Source organism: Protopterus annectens, chromosome 7.part0, assembly GCF_019279795.1.
Source record: "Protopterus annectens isolate FY-2018-M chromosome 7.part0, PAN1.0, whole genome shotgun sequence".
In the NCBI taxonomy this organism is placed as follows: Eukaryota; Metazoa; Chordata; order Ceratodontiformes; family Protopteridae; genus Protopterus; species Protopterus annectens.
In genome coordinates this window covers 500,517,488-500,542,916 of record NC_056739.1, presented here as the reverse complement: position 1 = coordinate 500,542,916, position 25,429 = coordinate 500,517,488, and the positions used below count along the sequence as shown (strand labels likewise).

The window sequence follows — 25,429 nt, the reverse complement described above, 5'->3', positions numbered from 1 at the left end:
ACAACACATACAAGGTGACAGTTTGCAGACCTCTCCCTGTACCTGTTTTTGCAGAATGTCCAGCTTATAGCTCCATATGTCTGCTGTGTTCCTCATGCAGTTGTGGTTTTTTGGTACTATACTGTAAAATGCAGGTATTGAAGTGTTGTAACTACTGAGCCATTAAAGTAATGGCCTTTACATCCTGCAACTAATATGACCTGTTGCAACCTGCTGTTATACTTGCCACCTACGAGGTTACTCAGAGCATGTAAAATGTCTGTCTGTAGATCTGGCCCTCTGTCTCCCCATTTTCTCTGGCTTTGTCCATCTGTCTTGCAGTAACAGATTGAAGCATTATGACAGTCTGTGTGGCTTCTACCATACAAGTAACTCATATGCAAAAGTCATAGATGCTGCCAGATATGAACCGTCAACACCATCACCCATATAAATGTCCTTAGCTAAGTGTGCCACACCAGTTGTCAGGGAGAGAGGTTTAATTTCTCACACTATTAACTGCATAGACACATTCACTGACCCCTGCATTTTGTGGATAACATATGTCGCCAGGTTGTATGTCACAGCCCTGGAAATGTGTCATCTGCTGATATATCCTTGCAAACATACTCTGTTAATGCAGTTGCATGGGAACACACATATGTTGAGGCTACAGGACTCTTGCATTGACAGTCATTTATCTGTCCTACAATCTCACTGTTTGGCATTTCCCTTGCACAATGCAGTGGGGTCTCCAGCCATGTGGCCTAATGAATATTATGGGGTACTCAGTAGTGGACTGAGTACCTGTTGTCCCAAGTGGCTGTTAGATCTCTGCAAGTTGCCCAGTAGCCCAGTCTATTCCTTTGCATACATCCATCAGGTCCATACATATGCACCATAGTGTAGTACCCTATACATATATTGTATAGGAAGGTGACTTACCTTGCAAATGCAGCAGTTGAGAGACCTGTATTTCAGGGCTGACTCTGTCTTATCCACACAGTACACAGCCAATACATGGTTAGGTACAGGTTGTGTGGGCTGCCTGGCATCAATTTTAATATATGTATGTAAGTTGGAGTGAGGTGTCAGTCCCTAGGGCACTAGGTTGTCATTGTGTATACTATGCATTGCCTCTTATCTAAGGCCAGGGCATACTGGGCATGCCTATGTCATAATGTTACTGTTAATTGTGATGATGTCGCCCTTAACTCTTGCTTAACCTCTTCCAGTGCTGTCTGGACTACAGAACAGAATCTCATCTACAGATGGTAAGGCAAACATTTTTATGACAGTACTGTTGAGCAATTTTAAAGAAATATTGTAGTGTGTGATGTTGATCTCAGGTCTGTTGTGTATATTGCTGTACTGTCTGTAATAGTGGCAGCAATGTTAGTTTGTTAGCATATATTGCACTATAGTAATGCAGGTATTAATTTATTCCTGTGTTTCTTGCTTTTTATCGCAGGTGATCATGACAGTGGGAGTGTAGGCCCTGTGCCACCTGATGTCAGGGTATCAGCAGTCTCTGATGTTGATGATGGCCAAACTGAGGCACAGTTGGGGGGAGCAGAGGTTGATTCTAACACTGAGGTTGACATACAGCCAGCCCATGCATTTCCATTAGACACAGTCAGTAGGCCTATTCCTACACAGTCCAGTGAGCCCACAGATGTTGAACAGGTGGAGGGCGAGGACATTGATCAGAGAAGTATGGCTACTGTGGCTTCAGTGCCTGTTGAGTCTGGTCATAGCCAAAGTTTGGTCAAGGTATCATGCAGAAGGATTGATAGGGGTGTTTGGAGGGGGCCTGCTCTCCCTCCTCCACCTGCTGCAGGCGTCTCTTCCTGTGCCACTCAACATATATTTAAGGCTGTCATGGAAGCACAGGCAAAATGCTCAGGATAGTGGATGTGGCACATGCATGACTGCCTCCACCGTGTTGTCAATTCACTGGATTGGATGAATGACAAATTGCAAAGAGGATGTCTGTGATGGACCGAGGGATGTCTGTCATAGAGTGAGCAGTGTCTGTGATGAAACATCTGCTGGGAAAGGAACAACATCCTCATGGGTATAAGTCAGGTATATCATCTGCTGTCAGCCAATGTGGCTGGCACGATCAAGCTCCCACAGTGGCAGTACTTCCACTGCTCCACAAGTGAGTGTGCTGTCCACACCCAGACATGGCAGGCCATGGGGTCATGGTCCTGAGCATCCCCATGAAGGGAGCTTGCCCAGCAGACATAAATCATGTTCAATTAGTAGCACTGCATGTGTCCTTGGGCATGGATGTACCAGTGCAACTTCTGGCAGAGCCAGTTCTTGTGATTGAGGATGACAAAGGTGAACTACCACCACTACCATGCATGGCTGGTATACGTATATGAGTAGAAGGACAGTTTTAGGCCCCTAGGTAATGAGTGAGTGTGCTATACATTGTCTCTTAGCCAATTCATGGGCATACTGAGCATGCCTATATCTGCCTGCACTCACAGCAGCTGGTGGTTCCCCCTCTGATTTCTCATCTGCCTGTGGCTGTGGTGACCTTAGCATTGGTGGTAGGATGTGTGCCTCTTCCCCTTGCTGATCCTGTTGATCCTGCTGAAGTTGTTTTCTCAGGATTATGTTGTGTAGCATGGCACATACTGTGAATATTTCAATACATGTCAGAGATTGTACTGCAGGGCTGTCTCAGATGTATCAGGGCACCGGAACTGTGACTTCAGCAGCCCAAACGCATGCTCTATGATATTTCTTGTTTGAGTGTGTCCCTCATTATGGCATTCTTCCATGGGTGTGTGTGCATTTCTATTGGGTGTCATCAGTCACAGTTCCAGTGCATAGCCTGCATCCCCTGGTAAATGCACCTGTGGAATATCCACCATAGCAAACATCTGGCACAACTGGGAGGTGTGCCTGATATGTGAGTCATGGTGCCTACCAGGGTTCCCTTGGCATTACACCTCACTTGGCAGTTGTTAGAGTGGTAGCCCTTTCTATTTATGTAGAGCCTACCCTGTTACCCGAGTGGTTCTTTAATTTCTACATGTGTGCAATCTATGGCATCCAGTACTTCAGGGTAGTGTACTACACAGTAGAACTCCTGCATATTTCTGGCCCTCTCCTCAGAACTACGTAGAAAATATATGTGGTCACTAGCATGCTGGAGTACAGCATTCAGGAATTGGTGGAGAATCCTGGATGCTGAATCTCTGTGACACCTCAGCAATTCCCTTGTTGGTCTCTGTAGCTAAGATTCTAAGGGATACGTGTACCTTTGTCTCCACTTGGATGGATTCCCCTCAGTTGGCTATGGCTCTGATTTGAGGATGGCAGAGGTCACAGAGTTCCTGTAGTGTGTCCTTGTCCACCCTGTAGGGCTCCACAATTTCCACATCATGTAGGTTGGGAAAAGTTAAACAGGGCCTGAAACCTCTTCCCTTTCTCAGCCTAGGCCTATTAGCAGCAGCAGCAACATTGACTTTGGCTTGTAGCACATACAAATGAATTAAAGCAGCAGCAGCCCCTAACATTCTGTCTGTATAGACTCCTTTCCATGTCTGCATTCCAAAAGTTTTGGAATTCACAGGAAAAACTAGCACGGAGTCTGCACAGATGCTTTATAGCTTGTTGAACAGCTAAATTTAATTAACATGCGATTCAGCTGCTTATGCTGTAATTAGCATGCCACAGTATTCACCTTGTTTGTGTGGTGGTGCACACCTCTACATGTCACATACCGAATCTAAAACATTCTGCAGCCATGGGTGCATCTTGCTGTGATGTGCACATGGTGAAGAATGACTGTGTAGGCTTTATTGAATCCTCCTGTCAATCTTTAAGCTCCATATTAATGCTGACAAAGCAACTATTCTGATAAAAACCTATTAAACCAACATATTGTACATAACAAGCTATAAGGGTGGCCATGGTGGTGCAGTGGTTAGCATTGCTGCCTCACAGCAAGAGGTTCTCTGGTTCGATTCTCGGCTGGGTTGCCTTCTGTGCGGAGTCTGCATGTCCTCCCTGTGGTCGCATGGGTTTCTTCTGGACGCTCCAATTTCCTCCCACATCCCAAAGACATGCTGTAGGTGGATTGGACACTCTAAATTGGCCCTAGGTGTGAGTGTGTGCATGTGTGTACCTTCTGTGGAAGGTTGGGTGCCAGGCTGACAACTCGACACTGTAAAACTCCACTGCCAATCATGAGAAGACAGGTGATCTGCTGTGGCAACCCCTAACCGGGAAAAGCTGAAAGAAGAAGATTGTACATAACAAGTTTTTTTTTATAAAAGAAAAAGTCATTTTGCTCCTCTTTAGAAATAAAACCTTTTTCACATTTGCTTCCAAACACAGAATACAAAAAGACAAAATGTACTGAGCCATGTTTACTGTATGAATATTCATGGATGGGCAAGCAGCACTTCTTTCACTTTGGATTCCAGTTTTAATTATACTGGGTAGCATAGCTAAGTAATTGTAAATTAATTTAACAGTTTGGCAATTACACAATTAACAGTTTGGCAAAATAATTAATCAGTTGTTTTTTTTTTACCCATGCAAATCCGGCATAATTAGAGCTAGAGCCCAAGTGTTTGCCTGCCTGCCCATGAATATTCATACAATAAACATGGCTTGGAACAATTTGTCTTCCACTTCTAGAGTCCATCCCTTTCCAATATTCATATAAGAGGATAAGGCCTTAGTTGAATGAGCCTTAATCTTGCCTGGAAGAGGTTTCCCATGGTGAGACTAACAGAAAATAATATTTGTACAACAGTTTGCTTAGAAACAGGTTGAACCTTTGTAACCTCCATATAGGAGACAAAAAGTTCAACATTCCTAAAGGACTATGTTCTGTCAAGGTAGAACCTGAGCTGTCTGTGCACATCCAAGGTATGTAGAGACCTTATTCCCTTGTTTTTTTAGATCAAGATAAAATACTGGGAGAGTTGTGGCTTGATTCAAGAAAAAGTAAGAAACAATTTTAGGCATGAATGATGCATCAGTGTGTAACACAACCCTGTCCTTGTCCTTCTGTTACACTAGCACTAACTTTTAGCTGAAGGCAAAGCAGCCTGTTAGTAAGCTTAATCATAAGAAAGATGACCTGTGTGTTCTGAGTGACATCTGCAAGGTACATACAATGCAATTACATTTTAAAGCGGTATTGGCAAGTAGTTTAGTGAAACAATGTGCTCCAAGTAAATCTGCAGGGTATGCATGATCTTAGGCAAAAGACTGAAAACTGACAGGAAAAGTGTAATTATCTTTTAAGGGGATATTGGAAAGCAGTTCCCTGAAAATAATAATTAAAGTAAGAAATGCGGTTTGACACTTGGAAAGTAAACAGTAGTACAAATGGTGGCCAACCCAGAAACCATAGTAATTAAAATATAACAGTGCACAATTTAGGGTTTTTTTTAATTAAAGTTACCCAGCGTATTTTTTTATTAAGGCAAAAAGTTAATGCTAACTGAAAGCATATGTGTTGTTTTACATGTCTGAGATGTGAACAAGAGGGATTATGGGCTCTGACGTGCATCAGCATGGTTAACCTGAACATTAGAATACTAACACCTGCTGTAGGTGCAGACATCAATTTGGGGCACATGCTTCTTTTGAAGGGGTAGGCTCCTTTTTTGGAAAGTGTATACCATTTTTGGTTTGCTGTGAGTTTCAAATGGATTTTTTAATGTATTTTTGTTTGTTTTTGATTGATTTTATTCAAGCATAAATTCCGGGAAAATGTGATGTGGATTTAAATAGATGAAAAAAGCAAATACATACATCAGTCTGACAATCATTAGTCTATACATAAACTACAAGATAAAAATACATGACAGCTAGGTGTGCTGAGGAATCAGCATACAGCTAGGTAAGCTCAGGTATTAGCATACAGCTAGGTAAGTTCAGGTATTAGCATACAGCTAGGTAAGATATTAGCATACAGCTAGGTAAGCTCAGGTATCAGCATACAGCTAGGTAAGCTCAGGTATCAGCATACAGCTAGATAAGTTCAGGTATTAGCATACAGCTAGGTAAGCTCAGGTATCAGCATACAGCTAGGTAAGCTCAGGTATCAGCATACAGCTAGATAAGTTCAGGTATTAGCATACAGCTAGGTAAGCTCAGGTATCAGCATACAGCTAGATAAGTTCAGGTATTAGCATACAGCTAGGTAAGCTCAGATATTAGCATACAGCTAGGTAAGCTCAGGTTTCAGCATACAGCTAGGTAAGCTCAGGTATCAGCATACAGTTAGGTAAGCTCAGGTATCAGCATACAGCTAGGTAAGTTCAGGTATTAGCATACAGCTAGGTAAGCTCAGGTATCAGCATACAGCTAGGTAAGTTCAGGTATCAGCATACAGCTAGGTAAGCTCAGGTATCAGCATACAGCTAAGTAAGCTCAGGTATCAGCATACAGCTAGGTAAGCTCAGGTATCAGCATACAGCTAGGTAAGTTCAGGTATCAGCATACAGCTAGGTAAGTTCAGGTATCAGCATACAGCTAGGTAAGCTCAGGTATTAGCATACAGCTAGGTAAGTTCAGGTATCAGCATACAGCTAGGTAAGTTCAGGTATTAGCATACAGTTAGGTATGCCTTCTTACCACCACACTTTTTCAGGAATCAGAATACACCTAGCATGCCTTCTTATCACAACACTTTTCTCTGTTGTCAGTGTGCAAGTAGGTCTGCCTTCTTATCACCATACATTTCTCAGGTAGCAGCATATAGCTAGGTATGCCTTCTTATCACCATCATTGTCTCTGGGATTTGTATACAGATAGGTAGGCCTTCTTATTGCCTAACTTTTTTCAGAGGTCAGTATACAGCTAGGTATGCCTTATTAAAACCACACTTTTCTCAGGTATCAGCATATAGGCAGATTGGCCTTCTTATTCACCACACTTTTCTCAGGCATTAGTATTTGGCTAGGTCTGCCGTCTTATCACCATACCTTTCTCAGGTATCAGCATACAGCTAAAAATACCTTCTTATCACCATACTTTCTCAGGCATCAATATTCAGCTAGGTATGCCTTCTTATCACCACACTTTTTCAGATATCCATATACTCATACTTTATATTATAGCTTTCCACCTAAAAGCTCTTTGGTTCAGTTTAATGGTTTTATCCCTCATGGCTACATCCAGGAATTCTGACACCATATTTTTTATTCCCTTGAGGATATCCCCATGAAAGATGATAATGTGGACATCTGATGATGCATATCTATGACAGTCTTGAAGGCCAAGGTTGTAGAAGTATTCATGTTTTTGCCAAACCAACCTCATACTCTGCTCTCCTTAGAATTATCTAACATTCTGAGTCCTGGAGCTAACTCTGAAACCTTGGCAGAGTCTGTGCACACCAATGCAGGATTAATTACAGGGTTTCTTTACAAGTGTTTATAGGATTTCTCAAACCTGTAAAATCTGTCCATTCTTGAAAGCAAGAGGATAAGAACTTGGTCTAGGGAGGCCGATTCAAAGGCTTCTTTCAATAGACCGAAAACCAGAAGCATAGCTCTGTGCCCCAGTTCCTTGCTTGCTTGACATCCAATTAGGTCAAAATATCTTTTTTGAGACACAGAAAGCTCACTGGAACCCCACTTAAAATGCTTTTACAAGATAATGCATATCCACTCATGTGCATCTGCATACATATAAACACACAGTAACACACACACACAAGCACACACGCACACACACACACACACACACACACACACACACACACACACACACACACACACACATACAGAGGAAAAAAATGGTCCATTTTTGAAGCTTTCCTATATAGCTTCCTTTTTTCAGTATCTCTTCACCTTTACCAATATTCCTCAAATTCCCCACTAACATGCACATTACCAGCCTCATATGTAAGTTATTGAGGGACTCAGAAAAGAGGAAATAGTGCAAGTCTAAAAGTAAAATATTAATCCTTTCAAGTTGCCCATATGTCCTGCTTCTCCCATCCTATCTTTTAATTTAAACTCAAGTTAATCTGACTCTCGAGCAATAAAGTTAATATAAGAAAAGTATATTTAATCCTTTTTACCATCACAGTTGTGTGTGTGTGTGTGTGTGTGTGTGTGTGTGTGTGTGTGTGTGTGTGTGTGTGTGATACACATATACATCACATACAAATCTACACACACACATGCACACACACGCACACACACACACACACACACACACACACACACACACACACACACACACACACACACACACACACACATTTTGACCATATTAGGGTTGCCTACACTCCAATTCAAAGACATGCTAGTGAGATGAAAATTAGGTATTCCTCATTGGGATCATAGCTGTTGCTGAATCATATTTTCTCACCATTGTGGAATTTGTTCTTCCTGTGGTGGGCAATTTCCATTAGCAGTGAGGATGCCTCTGAACCCTTGGTAGTGCATTTCTTGTTTGGTCAAGTTCAGAGACGGAATTGGAAGCTTTTAAACTCCCTCACTGATATTTTTCATTTCTCATTCTATTTCATTAAAAATAGTATGACTTCTTATATATCCACTCTGGTAGAGAATATGAAAAATAGAATGTTTGTAACTAAAATTGCCAGGAAAGATGTGGCTAGAAATACTTTTTTTTTTATTTTCGGAGTACGTATCCTGCAAATTTGAAGGAGAATATTCTGAAAGGCCAAATGTCACATATTACTAGGCTAACTAGATGCAATTATTTTTTTTAATAGAGAAACTAATATTTTAACTGAGCAGGTCTGTGCTTTTTGTTATTAACAAAGCAAAAACATGGAGACAGGACATGAACAATTTTATGTTTACTAAGCTATGTAACAAGAGATTTGAAGGACAGTCATAAAAACTAAGGGTGATAGCAGTACTGACAAAGGATGAGAAAGAGCCTATGTTACCATCCTTCTACAGACCTATTTAATACCAAATCCCACTTATAAGATTGTTGTCTCAATCCAATACTGAGACTCCCTAACTATATGCTACAATGTGCACACCTGGCCATTGTTGGTTCGTGGGTGAGTGGCAATCCTTTTAGAGCATCATGAAAATAGCCGTGTTGTAGAAAGATGGAGAAGAAAGTAAATGACAGGGGGCTGTAGTAAGTCTAGGTGCCAAGAAGACATTTGATAGGGTTGAGTGAGGATAGTTACAGGTGGTGTTACATAGTCAGAAATAGTACAGAAACCAAAGTTGCTTTTTTGAAATTTATAAGGGAATCAGAGTCAAAGAGTTAAAATTCATACAGGGCTGTTGCATCCATTTTTATTGATTAGGAGAACAAGACAGTGCCATCCCCAATGCTCTTTGCTAGTTTACTTATAACAGTTCCCAGCAAGTAAAATAAGCACCACAGTTGAGATGAACAGTACAAATGATGATGATTTCAAAACTTCCCTACATGCAGATGATGTCTTAATATATCTGACTAGGTATACTCTGGGTGTAGGAAAATATTCAGTGAAATCCAAAGATTTAATAATATGTCAGGGTACAAGATGAATGTGCACCCTGGTACCGTGGTGGTTATTCCAAATAATTATGACCCTCTAATAGAACCAAAAGTTAAGTTCCCAGTAAGTGGGGTGGTATAATGGTTAAGTTGTTTACCTTACAGCCATAAGGTACAGGGTTTGATTATCACCTCTGGGAGAAATTGGCTTGGCTTAGAATGGCCCACAAGGGTAGCTAGCCTAGTATTTAATCATAAACCCTATCTATATGTGTCAGGACCCAAGAGGTTCAATTATTTGTGAGTCTGGTAGAGTCATTCAATGATTTGGTGAACAAGGCATATCAGGACATGGCAATGCAAGCTGGAAAATGTTGAATCTGGAATCTGATCAAAGAATCCAACACATAGTTTTTATAACCCCTCTGTGTTTATTTGTGCTTCAGGTTTTCCTTACAGAATGCATTAGAATTATTGAAAAATATAATGAATAATTTCCTGAAGGGCAGAAGGAAACCAATGGTTTCATGGAATGGAATGGTGCTCTCGAGGGTGTATGTGTGTGTGTGTGTGTGGGGGGGGTGCCTTCCCTGACCCGAAGGTTTACTCTGAAGCAGCACAGTTTAAAATGTTATGTTTACTACAGACATAGCAGTATGATACTATGGTTTTCCTCCTGCGCAAAATCAGCTGGAGAATAGGAGTGTATCTTTCTGTCCATGTCTAAAGAAAAGTGGAATACCCCAATATTTTTTTTTGCAATCATAACTCTCAAACTCTTACAGCAAAACATCTGGGCAAAGCCTAAAATAATGGAGGGGTAGAGGCCCAAAATAGGGATGGACTTTAAATAATGCTCTTATAAATGTAAAAAAGTTAGTAAAATAATAGGATTTGTGCTAGTGTGCATTTTCTGAAAGATATGAAATCTGAAACTCAAATACATGCCATAATTTAGTATCTTCAGTCCTCAGTGACTTGTCAGAACCCATATATTTATAAGAACCAGACCAGACATATGAGGCAAACATTTGGACAGCTGAGACGTGTTTGCAAATAATTAGTATTTTAAAGCAGATGATGGAGGGAATGGGGCCAAAACATCAGAGAAATTCTTCATTCCATATAATCCATGCAAACTAATGATTTAGGAAGGAGAAAGTAACAGATGGTTGGAGGAACAAGAAGATGCACGTGCTATGCTGAGAGCAAATCAGACAGAGCAATAGGCAGAAAGGCTTTTGAGTGACAAAGTGAGAGTGCTATGGGAACGTAAATATGATGGATTAGTGGAAACAGACCTGGCTGGAGATTATGTCTACAAAGCTAGGAACAGAGACTTTACTAGTTCAAGTGAGGATGGAGCAATTTAAGGTCAAGTGTGTGATTAGTGGAGCTTACAGTACTAGGGAGTTAAGGTTAGATTCTGCTGTGAACAGGAAGGATGCATGTGTTTCTGTAATCAGTTTTATCATATGAAAAAGAGATTGTAGAAGTGCCCTGAGCATATATGCCCTTTATGTCCTAATTTTAAGAAATTTTTATTTTCAGTTTTAGAAAAAGTCGAACCTAATGTGAAGGGGTAGCCACTGAGAGATGAGGCTTGGATATTGTAAACTAAAATGTCAAATGAGGTTGGGCACAGCCAACAGTTGTGGTTTGAATGAAACAGAATTATCAATGTGTTAAAACGTAGAGGCAGATAAGTTATAAACACTCCTATTGTCTGCTTTATAAATTTGCACATAGTTTTTATAAGGCAATGCACTATGTTTAATTTTACAATGATATACACATTAAGTGATTTTAAATTGCTGTCTTTGGCTATATCACCCCAAATGTGCCATATGAATATCACCCCAAATGTGCCATATGAACTCAGAAGCTAAGCAACTTCACAATTGGTCAGTACTTGGATGGGAGATTGCCTAGAAATACCAGTTGCTTTTTAAGTGATTTTCAATAAAGTATTTATTTAGATTTTTTTTTAAGTCACATGATGCAAGTCATATAACAGGGCTTACACTATTTTTTGTCAATGTCAGCTCTGAAGAAGCCCACACTACCACATGGACAAAAATACTTAATTGATGGAATAAATGGATTACTTTTGAAAGTCAAGTTTTTGAGTAGTCTACTTAGCTTCTTTTTTTTGGTTACACATTTGTTGACTAGGATAGAGGGTTAATCATTTGGACCATTTACTTGCTCATCCCAGAAGAGAATTAGAGAGAAGAACAGCAAATTAATCTACAAAATCCCTAGCCATTTCTAGCATCCAACAATGTATATGCAGTATATACAAATATTTACAAGCATCCATTTATTTGTATGATGGGCATGAGTTCCACTGAGAATTACATACTGTAAACAGAACCAGAAAAACATGCATTGTGTTACTGACATTAGAATTATATCAGGGAGGCAAGCAGGCTCTCTGTGGGGCTAGGGTAGGAAGACCAGGGGAGAGGGAAATGTTGAGAAAGTGGAGTGCAGATCAAAGCAGTAGTGAGAGAAGTGTGGACTAGTGAGCAGAAGTGAGCAGTAGGTTGTACAGATTACTGCTTAGAGATGAGTTGTGAGCTTTGCACGAGTTCATATAACAATGATACTAGCCCCAAGCCCCACCCCAAGGAAAGCATCATTCTGCATCTCAGCAGCACAGGCTACAATGAAGAATTTACTTACTAACATGAACATGGTGGCATCAAAACATATTCACATTTAAATGATAATTAAAGCCAAGAGGAGTTAAAAAGACAATTAAAATGCTTATAAAAATTACTTTTTACAGATGTAATCAGTTTATTCACCCATTCATGCCATTTGAGGCCACAAATACGTTTTTCCTTTCCTTGTCCTTTCTCTTTCAAGATAAACCTGTAAATCAGAGCAGAAAACACTAGTTAGAGAAAACACTTGTTTATGTCATGCACGTCCCTTACATCATTCCAGTTTCTACTTAAAATTTTCCTATAAAAGAGATGCAGTATGTCTTCATTCAGTCTGCATGGTCACAGAATTAATTTATAAGAACATGGCAAGAAGAGTCAGACTGGAAAAGAATGAATTTGAGACACTGCCCCTCCCCCCCCCAAATGTAAGTTTGCACTACTAAACTCTGTATCAGGCACTGGGGTTCACCAACATTTTTCAATATTCTAATGTGAGAATCTCCCATACTGCTAGAATAAAGAATAGGGATATCCCATGAGAGATCCTCTGGAAGTAGATGTGCATAGTGCCAGTATAAGTATTCAGATGTTACAAGAAACAAATATTGAGCCTGAATGGTTCCATCACAATTCAACAGATAAAAAAATATTGAATACATAAGAAGGGGTTGTGGGACCGCTGCCAAAATGTTTGTGGCAGTAAATAAATGAATAAATAAATAAATGCATAAGCAATTTTTTTTCTAGCATTATCTGTTTCCACATTGTATTAGTAAATGATATTACACAAGGCTTGCATTCTTTTCTACTATAAATACACACACTCACATTACCAAGTACTTTCAAAATTATAGATATAACTGCAGTTACTTGTTTAACTGCTATACTTTCTAATTATTGATCTTTTCAGCTGATGTTCATACTAATTTAGAATGCAAAAGGACAGCTGATGTCTATACTTGTTTATAATGTTTTGGTACTACCCCATCCTGTGTTCTGGTTTTGGTACTACACTAGCCCTTGGTTTGGTGTTACATCATCATTTGGTTCAGATTTGGGACTACACTAGCTTCTGTTTTTCCCCTCCCACACAGCCAGGGATCATCTCATCCTGGTTTCCTTTCCTATGTGGGTTTACCTACCCTTCAAATCTCTCTTAGACTTGCTCCAATAGAGTACGGGTTGACGAGGAACATCAGTGCATCCTGAGACCATATGTCATCCTTGCTACTGTGATAGTTTTAATGACCTACCCTCACCTCCCACACACATACACACCTTCTTCCATTATGACCAAAGACTACTGCCCTTTGTGGACCATACCACCCCACAGGGAATGCCTAGACAATTATACCACCCCACCCCGGGACTGGCATGCCATTCTCTCCCTGCAGAGCCTCAGATGCCTGAGCCAGTAATGGAACCCCGGTCACCCGAGCTGTAGTTAAGGCATTATTCCTCTGCATCTTGTGTTTTGGTGCTATACCATCCCATGTCTGGTTCTGGTGCTGCAAAAGTCCTTACTTAGCTTTGGTGCTACACCATACCATATTTGGGTTTCAGTATTACACCAGCCTATGGTTTGGTTTTCATGCAAAAGAATTCTCTGGCTTGTTGTTGGTACTGCACCAGCCTTTGATATAACTTTGTTACTAAACTATCATCTGTTTTTGTTTGCATGCTATACCATTCCTAAGTTTGAGTCTTTTCCATCTTGCATTTTGGTTTTGGTGCTATGCCATCTCTTGTTTTGGTTTTGGTACTGCATCATCCCTTGGTTTAACTTTGGTACTGCACCATATCTTGTTTTTGTTGTGATACTGCACTATACCTTGGTTTGGTGCTACAACATCTCTTGTTTTGGTTGTGGTAGTGCACCATTCCTTAGTTTGGTTTTGGTACTGCACTATCCCTTGGTTTGATAGTACAACATCTCTTGTTTTGGTCATGGTACTGCACCATTCCTTGGTCTGGTTTTGGTACTGCACTATCCCTTGGTTTGGTACTACAACATCTCTTGTTTTGGTCCTCAACTACTGCGGTGGTGGTGCTGCGGTAGTGTTGTCGCCTCACAGTTCGACGTTGCCCATTTCATTCTCAGTTAGAGCGTCTTCTGTGTGGCGACATGCGTGAATGGGCGTTCCTTCGTTGAAGGTTGTGCATTAGGCCCGGCAAGCCAGCACGTAAAACTCTACTGCCAATCATTAGCGGACTGGAGTTCCGCTGTGGCGACCCCTAACTGGGAAAAGCTGAAAGACACAGACAAACTGCACCATTCCTTGGTTTGGTTTTGGTACTGCACCATTCCTTTTTTGGTTTTGGTGCTGCACCATTCCTAGTTTTGGTTGCGGTACTGCACCATTACTTGGTTTTGTTTGGTACTGCACCATCCTTTGGTTTGGCTTAGGTACTGCACCATCTCTTGTTTTGGTTGTTGTACTGCACCATTCCTTAGTTAGGTTTTGGTACTACACCATTCCTTTTTTGGTTCTGGTACTGCAACATCCATTGGTTTGGCTTTGGTATTACATTTGGCCTTCGTTCTAAACCATTACTTGTTTAGGTAAACTTCACATTACTGACATTTATGACAAAGTAATAATCCATCCTAAAATTTTCAATCCCATCCCCCAATGCACATTTTCAATACAGTATTATTGCTCTCATTCTGAACTCCTACCCATCTTGGATGTATTCCTGTTCCCACCTCACTGATATTACAAGAAGCATAATGCCAGAATTTGAGTCCTCTATACAAATTGTCTACCTTGTAAAAACATTATTCACTTTCAGTGTAAACAACTGATGAACATTACAATTCCTCACTATACGCAGCTGACATATTTAATGCACATCATATTTGGCTTATGTGCATGCTCTGTAGGACATGGTGAACCTATGTTCTAGTGTAAACAACATAACTATATCACTCTCGGTAATGTCCCAGAAATGTGTCCTGCTGAGTGATGTAAGTAAACTAAGACCTGTTCCAAACTGCTACATCATCTGCTCCCCATGTAATAATGTGTTCACTTTGGTGTCATCCCACCTTAGGACATTACAGGTGGAGGCAGATGGGTGCACATACTCACAGGTGATCTGTAAAACTGCACTTCTAAGGTATAGTTAAGTTGTTTCCGACTGGCTCCATAGCAATGAAGTTTTGACCCTAATTATTCCTCAAATGACCCAGGTTGCTCTAACATCTCATGCACTGGTGAAAGTTGTCTGGTAGAGACTGGGATAGGTTCATAGGTTCATAGGTAGTACTAGGCTATCTGCCCTAGGGCATTTATAAGCCTAGCCAGAATGTGTTGGCTTTCGCCTCCCATTTGGATTTGATTAGATTCCTGAGCCTCTGTCCAGCAGGGCCATAGAAGTGATCCCTGGAGTAAATTTACGATTTCCCAACCACTCGTCAAGATTTCTCTTGAAAAAGGTCAGTGAGGGGCTCTGCCTAACATGGATTGGGATTTTATTCCAGAGTGAGGGAAGCCTCTGGGATATGAATCTATCCCTCCAGCTTGTCCTATTTATTGGTGTGCTGAGGTTTAAATCCCTGGAAAGTGTAGTCCTAAGGGATCTGGTTTTCTTGACGTGGAGCTTGTCTATTAATTCCAGGTTAGACATGGCCTTGTACGTCAGGCAGAGATCACCTCTGAGTAGGTGGTAAGCAACTGAGTAGAGCTGGAGTTTCTTTAGTCTAGCTGCATAGGGCATCTGTTTGAGGCCCACGATCCTCTTGGTGAGATACTTCTGGGGTCTTTCCAGCTGTTGCAGGTGTCGGGTAAGGTACATCCCAAATGGGGCATTGTACTCTAATATAGGCCTGATGAGGGATGAGTAGAGGAGCACAATGCCTCTCTTGATTTAGATGTGAACCCTTTCATGATTAGGTGGGCTATATAGAAGGTTTTTCTAACCACTTTGGCAATGTGACTATCTAAGGAGAGGTTGCTGTCTACTTGGGTTCCCAGATCCCTAATTACATCTTCCGTACTTAGTGGATTACCACCTATGTGGTAGTTCGTGGGCACTTTGTTTTTCCCAAAGGGGATGACTATGCACTTTTTGGCATTTAGCTTGAGGCCATTGTTCTGACACCAGGTATTCGTCTCCATAAGACCCTTCTGTAGGATGTCTGTGTCAGCTGGAGAGTTGATTATGGCTCCCAGTTTGCAATCATCTGCAAACTTGGTCAGCCATAGTCCTCCTGTGCTTGCCTGTACCTCAGAAAAGTATATACCGAACAAGAGGGGTCCCAGGACTGAGCCCTGTGGGATGCCACTTGTAACCGGTTTGGAGTCGGACATGGCACTCGTAACTCTGATCATGTGAGTTCTGTCCATGAGCCAGTCTGCAACCCATCTCGTGACATAGGGATTAATGTTCAAGCTGGTGAGCTTATCTATAATGGCAGAGTGGGGTATTTTGTTGAAAGCCTTAGCGAGGTCTAGATAGGCTGTGTGGACTACCTTTCCCATGTCTATGGCCTTGGTAACTGTTTCAAAGAAGTCTACTAGGTTTAAGAGGCAAGATCTGCCTTTAACAAAGCCAAATTGGGTAGGGTCCAGTGTCTTTAGGTTCCCAATGTCTTTGTTTATTAGATCAATGATGATGCACTCCATAGCCTTGCAGACCAGGCTAGTCAGTCTTATAGGGCGATAGTTCCCATGATCCGTTGTGGTGCCACCTTTGTGGAGCGGGATGACTGTTGCTGTATGCCATTCTTTGGGTACATATCCTGTAGTAAGGCTGAGTTTGAACAGTGAATTTATATGAGGGTTTAGTTCTTTTTGGAGCTCGTGTAAGACGCAGCCTGGGATATCATCCGGTCCTATTGATGCTGTGTTTTTGGCTTTGGAGAGGGCTGTTTTCACCTGTGTGTCTGTGATGTCTGGGGGTCTACATTCTTCTGGGATGGACACGGGCCCTTTTGGGGGTGGGGGGGGTAAAGTTTGCACTGAACCTGTCAGCCAGGATGTTGGCAATGTCAGTGGGTTTGGTGTATTTTTTACCATTTTACACCAGCTCAGAGCAGATCTGCGAGTTGCTTCCTAGATTTTTGACATAGCTAAAGAAGGCTTTGTGATTATCTTTAGAGTCTTTGACGATTTTTCTTTCGAAGCTGGCCTTGGATAATTTTATGAGGGATCGTAGTTTCTTGCTAATACTGATCAGGGATGCTCCCCTTTTTGGGATTTTGCTCTATCATGTAGTAGTTTCCTCCTTCTGTTATATATATTATTTATGGGTAGGGTCCACCAGACTGGTCTCCTCTTTTTGGAGGAGTGAGTCTTGGTTTTACTTGGGATGGCTCTATCCATGCATTCCTGTAGGTGCTCATAAAATGCATTTGTAAAGGATACTGCGGTTTGGGCAGCATTTTCCATTACCCCGAGAGCCTTGAAACATTCCACCTCTGTCTTGAGAACTGTGAAGTTTGTTTTTGAGAAGTTTTTCACAGTGGTTTCTTTGGCTGGGGGTGGGGTCAGGATGTGGATGTCCAGTGTGATTAGTTTATGGTCTGATCTTACCAATGAGGGGTTTACCTCTGGTGTGGAACATTGAGCCCCCATGTTGGTGATGACCAGGTCCAATATGTTGTCACCTCTTGTGGGAGTGGTGACAGGTTGTTCCAGGGTGTTAGAGTTTATAAATTCCAGGAAACATTGGGCAAGGGAGTTGGGACTTGAGTAGTTTTCCCAGTCAATGTTTGGGCAGTTGAAATCACCCAATATCATGGTGTTTGGTGAGACCTTCATATTCTCCAATGTTCTCAGGAATGCCTAGTAGGGGTAATGAGACAAGGTGGGTGATCTGTAGCAAGTGACAAACTGAAAAGCAGTTTTGCCTACTGTTAGTTGCACGTGGATGGTCTCCGAGGCCTCGTGCAGTGCCACTAACCTGGAAGTGTGGGTATCCTTGATGAAGATGGATACACCCCCGCATTTTGTATTTCGGTCCGGGTTCTTGGGCCGAAAGGTATGGTAAGAGTTATAGCCTGGTAGTGCTGGGGTGCTCTCTGGAGCCTTGAACCAGGTTTATGTTACTGCACAGATATCGATTTTCTCCATACCGAGGAGTGCCTTGAGTGTGTGCATTTTGAGGTTTAGACTTCTGGCATTGAGTAGCATTACCCTCAGTTTTTTGTTTCTTGTGTTGTCTATGGAGGCGGGTTTGTCTTTTGAGACTTGCCTAATAAAGGCACTATGGGGGTGGCAAGAACCTTAGCCAGTATTCAAAAGCCCAGGGATGGCAGGTGCAAGCCGTCTCTAGTGAAGCAGCATGGCTTGTCAAGCATGTCATCCCAGGCTGACAGACACTAAATCCCCTTTGAATGACACCAATAGTCTAGCCAATTGTTAAAATTGATCATTTTGTCTTTATACTGTGGCATCATTCTTGGTGAGGGCAAGTTGCTACTCAGGGTCAGGGTCATACCGGCCTGGGCTACATGATCAGAGAGCTCCTCCATGTCTCTTTTCATGTAGTCCAGGGAGGTACTTCTCAGGTCAGTCACACCAACATGGACAATGACAGAGTCATATTTGTACTTGCTTTGGAGTGACCTGAGTACTTGTGTTATGTGGCAGATCCTGGCACCCGACAGGCAGCTTACAGTGACCTTCTCCTTGTTCAGTCTGGTGAGCAGGATGTCAGTGTGCCTGACAACACAGTCTCCTATTACTAGTGTATTTGGTGTGTTATTTAGCCGTAAGGGCTGCGTTTGTATGGCACACAGACTTTGTGAAGTATGTGATACGTGAATATTGTTTTGGGGTAGTGATTGCTTGGATGTCTGCTTTGCAGGTCTCTGCTGCTTTGGCAGGTTTTTATTTAGAGCCTCCAAGTATGTCTTTGTGTGTTTATGTGTCCTGTTTGTTGGTGCAGATATGATTGGTCTATGTGAGACTGGTTTTGTGGTGCAAATGGTTCCCTTCTCCTCCTGACTGGCTGTTCCAGTCTTGGGTGGAGACAGCTTGCCCTCCAGTTTGGCTGTATAGTTGTATCTCTCACACATATTTGAGTTTGTTGGAAGGAGGAGAGGGTTGTCTGTGTACATAAGGCAATTGTAGCATTGCCTCAAGATTCCCAGATTCAACAGCTGGATTGGAGTGTAGACCTGAAACTGCCCTTTGGACATGCCTGAATAATTTAATGAACTGTTTTATTGATTGTCCGGGTGGGACGAATAGGGAGCTTTTTACTTCTATATAATATAAGGGGGTGCAGTGCTAGCGTTTGTTAGTGCTTTACTGAGAAATTTGAGCAAGTGCTGGCCTGAAAAATGAAGGTTTAGTGCTTAACTTGAGAGTTTGACTAGTTCTAAGGGAAAAATTGAAGAGCAGACTTTGTGGAGCCATAAATAGTTTAAACCTGCGTAACTGGCGGTGCGCAAAACCGCGCAAAACCATGCAAAACCGCGCAAATGCGGGTTTTAAAGCAGGAGCTTGAAAGAGATAGGAATTGGCCTAAAACGGACAATAAGCTATTTGTTGCTGGGCTGAGACCACTCCTCCAGAGACAGATAGGCTGCTCAAAGCTCCCCACTCTCACTGGTGAACAGAGAAGCTTCCTCCTATCCAAGTAAGGATATGGGCAACTCAGGAACTGTACCACAGCCCAGAATTCAGCAAAACCTGAAATCTGGACTAATCTAGCTTAGAAAAGGCACGAAACAAGAATATATATATGTATATATATATATATATATATATATATATATATATATATATATATATATTTTTTTTTTTACAGAACCAACAGTAACAAAAACACTGTAAATGCTATAAACAGGCTAGCGCCTTGAGTGTGTAGTCTACAACAGTTAAACAACACAAAAATGACTAAAAAACTACTTATAGAAGTGTAAACAGTTAGAAAATAGCTTTTTTAAATCACAGGTATGCTAGAAAACCTGCTTTTCAGCAAAAAAATGCAGTCACAGTTAGAAATGTAGAAAAAAATACTTAATCAGTTAAAGTCTCTCTTTTTGTCTCTCTGCTGCTTGCAACACTCTGCAGGACACCACGAGGAGCTGTGCCGAGTTGTATACAGGCGCAAAACTGTGCAAATACTGTTTTAAAGCAGGGAACTTGAAAGAGATAGGAAATGGCCCAAAAAGGCCAATAAGCTACTTGTTGCTGGGCTGAGACCACTCCTCCAGGGACAGATAGGCCGCTCAAAGCTCCTCACTCTCACTGGTGAACAGAGAAGCTTCCTCCTACCCAAGTAAGGATATGGGCAACTCAGGAACTGTACCACAGCCCAGAATTCATCAAAACCTGAAATCTGGACTAATTTAGCTTAGAAAAGGTGGGAAACAAGAATATATATATATATATATATATATATATATATATATATATGTTTTATTTTTTTACAGAACCAACAGTAACTTACACAAAAACACTGTAAATGCTATAAACAGGCTAGCACACTTGAGTGTGGATGAGTAGCCAATGCCAGCTCACCTATCCTAGCATTTGGTGAGGTCTTCTGCAGCAACAGCTCCATCTAGAATGAGGCCAAGAAATGCAGCTCCTCCAGTAGAATTCAGGGTAGGGGGGTTCTGCAAGCCAGTCAAGCAGCATATAGCATTTTAACCAGAGAGTGCAGGTGTAAAGAAGCATGAACCACACTGGACCAGTATGGTGCATATTGCTTCTTACTTTCTAGTCAAAGAGGTGCTTTTAGCAGTATCTAAATAAAGTCCTGTTATTCCCTACCAAGCAATGGATGTGATCTGCAGTTCTTGTTTGCTTCACATGGTGTCCTTGGATGCCACATGTTGAATCCTCTCATCCCCTTCTAGATCCATTTCTTGTTTTCCTCTCATGGTATATCCTTTGATATCATGTGTTAGGGGAATGAATGGTCTGATAGGCCATGAGGGCTTTACAGTTGGAGAGACTGATCTTGCTTCTTCAGGAGAAAAAGCCCTAATGGAAGTTCATAATTTGAAAATGAACATCAGGAATCAAACCCTGGGATGCTTCCTAAGGACTAGAAAGCAGCTGATTAGTCTGTAATTGAAGGAGGGATTTTTCTTCCTTGGGTGCTTCCCCAGCTCTTGGACATACTCTAATATCAAAATGATGTGACTTTGCATCCATATGCAGTTTAGGATATCTGCCATCCACAAATAGTTGTGGGTAAGAAAATGCAGGAATGTAAATGAAAGGAACAGTATACCCATATATGGTTAAAAATAAAGAAGCATGTGCCAATTGTTATGCATTGTTGGGGTAGCCATCCTTCCTGCTGTCACATGACAGTCACAGTTCTAACACATATGGCCTGCTTTTCTAGTCATCATAACTGTAAGATACAAAACATGCTGTGCTTTTCAAAGAAAATTTGAAGGTTGTTTTTTTTACTGCTGCAAGACTGTGCTGTCTTCTACATTGCCTTAGGCTTTAGGCAGTGTTTAGAATTCAGAATTCACAATGTATTTAAAAAGCACTGGCTGCATACAGGCCGCAGTGTGACGTACTGTGTTAAGTAAGACAGTTCAAAGATAAACACTCACTCTGCAGTGGATACCTATTAAAATCATTCCAAGCAGTAGAAAATCAACCTCCTAGAAGGTTATGGCTGGAGAAAAGAGGAAAGGGGGACATCTCAGAAGGCCAAATCATGTAATAACGAGGAACCAGAGGAGGTCTGGCTTCTGGAATTATGATCCAAACAATAATGCTTGGTGATAGAGTGAATTGATATCCATGGGGACAATGCCACATACATCTGAAGGAGAAACATTGTTGAAAAAATCATTTGAACTATCCACATTTCTAGCTGAGCAGCCTTTAACAGCAGCAACATTTTTCAGATGGTATTTGGCACCTGATAGCAAAACACAGTACAATTCATTCTGAGTTTGTTTACTAACTCCACCCTACTTTTAGCAGACATAATGAACACATTCCTAGTCCTTTTAAAATCACACACTTGCTCCAGGTAAAACTTGTGCAGGCAGTACACATCCAGACTGTGAAGAGCCCTTTCCTTGAATTTAGCCCAAAGAGAGGGAGACAGAAATTTGTGAATGGACTGGTTTATGGCCAGTTCTAATACTTTACAAAATAAATGTAGAATTGTTCTAAGGAGCACTGTCTTTGTGAAGGGCCAGATTTAGTGCCTAAAAACAAGAATTTGAAGCCCCAAAGTCCTGTGAGAAGAGGTTATGGCTACTACAAATAATGCCTTCCAAGATATAAGCTTCAAACCTGTCAAACAAGCAGACTCAAGCAAAGAATGGGTAAGCCTGCTGCTGATCTAGAAATTCAAGTCTCATGGTCATGTCAGAAAGACATGCCAGACAGAGAATAGCTTACACTTGGTAGAACATGTCTGATAAGTGGGACACTACTTAGTGACATTAATCACCTCTGAGACTCCTGATGGGAGATCTGTAGAAGTAGGAGATTTAAACTAGAAGTCAAGCGCTTCTGAGAAGGATACGAGATCTTGAAACTACAACCTTCTCAGCCGGCAAGGGCAATGAGAAGTCTTTGTCATCCTTAATGATTTTGTGATTAGGTTTTGCATCAGAATGAAATATGAAATTATTAAAAGGAATCTTCCCCAACAAAGAATATGAAATGCATCCAATATCAATCCCCTCTTGCTCTGTTGTACTGAAAAGAAAATGGGCAGCACCGCATTCTCCCATGTGACAAACGAGTTAAGCTCTTTGTGTTACCGTTATGAAGATCCTCAAGCTGCATGGTCAGGAAGTCCATCAGAATATTCATGTCCCTGTAAAACTGAACTGCTACAAGGATGACTTCTCCATCTATGTACTGTCAAACATATATCAGTCATCCTCAGAAGGGTTACATGTTCATTTCACTCTGTTTGTGTGCCACACCACAGATTGGTTGTATGATAGCACCAGGGCTGATTCTTGTTTCAGTTTTTCTTACAGAGTTTTCTGATCCTCAGTATGGTGCTTGAACTTCAAAAGAGCCAAAGCCAAAACTTCTGTCCTCAAGATGTGTGATGGTTTATGCTGCATGAAAGAAAGACCAACACTAAGACTGCAGAGGACAGTCCATGACGCCAAAGCCTGGTAACAAGAATCTGACATCAGTAAGGGATGCATTCACCAATCACTGGCACCTCAAGTCCATTTCAGCAGCCTCATGCTAAAGTGAATAAACTGAATTGTGAAGGACATAACCACTCTCAAGCCCATAAAGGGCATGAGGTCCAATCTTGGCTTCACCCCCCACATCACCTTAGAAATGGGTACTAAACTTAACGCTGCCCTTACCTCAACCCTAATCCTACACCTTACCTTAAAAAAAACTTCCTGTAAAAAGATACACTGAGATACACAAACATACACACACACACACACACACACACACACACACACACACACACACACACACACACACACACACTAACATCTATCACCTTACCTAATCCTAACTCTGACCCTAAAATACACACACTACCACACACACATACAACACCTATCCCTAACCCTAACCCTAACTCTAAAACACTTGCAGAAACACACATACCTCCTCCAAACTCCACCCCCTGTCTTGATGAAACATACTCTAGATACTTTGATTATTCACCTGTCAATACATTCAATATAAAGCAGCACCCCTAACACTTGTCAACCAAATGGATGGTCAACAAAATGCAAGGAATCTATCTATCTATCTATCTATCTATCTATCTATCTATCTATCTATCTATCTGTCTATCTACCTATCTATCTTTCTATATGTTTGTTATTTGTTTTTCAAGGTAGGACAATATATTGGCCCCCTTGAAAAATATATAGGCTTTTCCTAAGAGCTGTCTGAGCACAGCCCTTGTCTGGAGAAGACCTTTGAACCCTAGCATGTGGCTATCTATGACCATACTGAGAAACCACTATTCCTTTGCAACAGTTTTTCAAGGAGAGGCCAAAATCAAAGAACCAGTTCCCCATCAACCACCACTGATAATTATAGACTACAGTCATGACTGAGACTAATGCACTAGAAGAAAAGGCCTCTGGGTAACGTATCTGCACAAGTGGTGGAGTCAAGTATATTAAATACTAAGGAAGTATTCCTCATTCTTTGATGATCATCATCTCCCTAGAAAACTTGCAAAGGAGTAGAAGGGAAGGGACAGCATCACAAAGACACTGAGTGAGGGACAATGCTTATTTTCTCTTCCATCAAGACCTTTGAGGCCTGCTCAAAATGAATCTGTTTCCAGACTGGAACATCCAAGAAGGAGCTTCATTTGCTCATTCTTAAAGCAGAACAGCTTTATCCCTGCCATTCTATGCAGGTAAGCACCAGAGTCTGCTACTCTGGGTATAATATCCCATAATAAAAATGAAAGTGGGGGTCACAGAAGTGTATTATAGAAGCTGTAGTAAGGGTCTTAATCAGGAATGCCTTGAAGTTCCTACAGTTTTTGGCTGACTAGGAAGCACTAGAAACTGGAAAGCTATGGCAGGTAAGGTATCTAACCCCACTTCCTGTGATGGTGCTATAGTGAGTAGACATGTAATCCAGTCATTCTGAGGGAATATTGTGATTAGACATGAACTTGGAGAAAAATGTTTCATAATTCATTCTGGCAGGAAAACCAAAAGTAAGAGAAATAAATAATGTAGGGAATCACATATGTCAAGAACATTGAAATTCTCCTGTTCAAACAACAAAAGTGCACCAGGAAACTGAAAGTAAATCAGTGAATAAGAAAGATAAGGTAATTATGAGAAAACTCTAGGCTGATTTCAAAGATACCTTTTGTAGTGAGATAAGTAAAGTAAGCCCAAACCTTGTCAATTATATAACAAAGGATAAGGACTGAGAGGTTGAGATGATTTAAAGAAAGACTTCACATCTAGATGATACTGAAAATTGAGAAAACAAAACTATGTAAAAAAAATACTAAAAGGTAGAAAACCGATATGGAAGACACAGCTTGCCGAAAGAACATTTAATTATCATAGTATGAAAGAAGTGGGCCAGGACTCAGGCAACATTTGGATCTCTTGGTATTATCATGGTCAAAAACAACTTCATGCTTCACAGAGTAGAATAATCTCTTTTATTGAAAGTGAACATACGTAAGCGGGACACTAAGCAAGCAAGATCTTGTCTCCTTGAACAAGTCAACTGCAATTATTTTCATATTGTAAATTCTTCTGAACAGACATTTTGTTATCTATCAGACTAGCCATTGACCAATTGTCTATGTTGTTTTGCTTACTGAAGAATCTGCATATCCTTTACCTGTACCTTTCCTAATTAGGCACAAGTTCCAATCTTCCA

General features: G+C 41.1%; 1 protein-coding gene across 1 annotated transcript in view; it reads right to left on the bottom strand.

The window, feature by feature from the left end:
- Positions 1-25,429, bottom strand: part of LOC122806568 — a gene marked incomplete in the record, with an annotated part of 552,044 nt that overhangs the window by 299,612 nt on the left and 227,003 nt on the right. Inside the window, 1 exon segment of the mRNA XM_044077104.1 lies at positions 12,236-12,330. Within this exon segment, the coding sequence (XP_043933039.1) occupies positions 12,236-12,330 (95 nt within the window).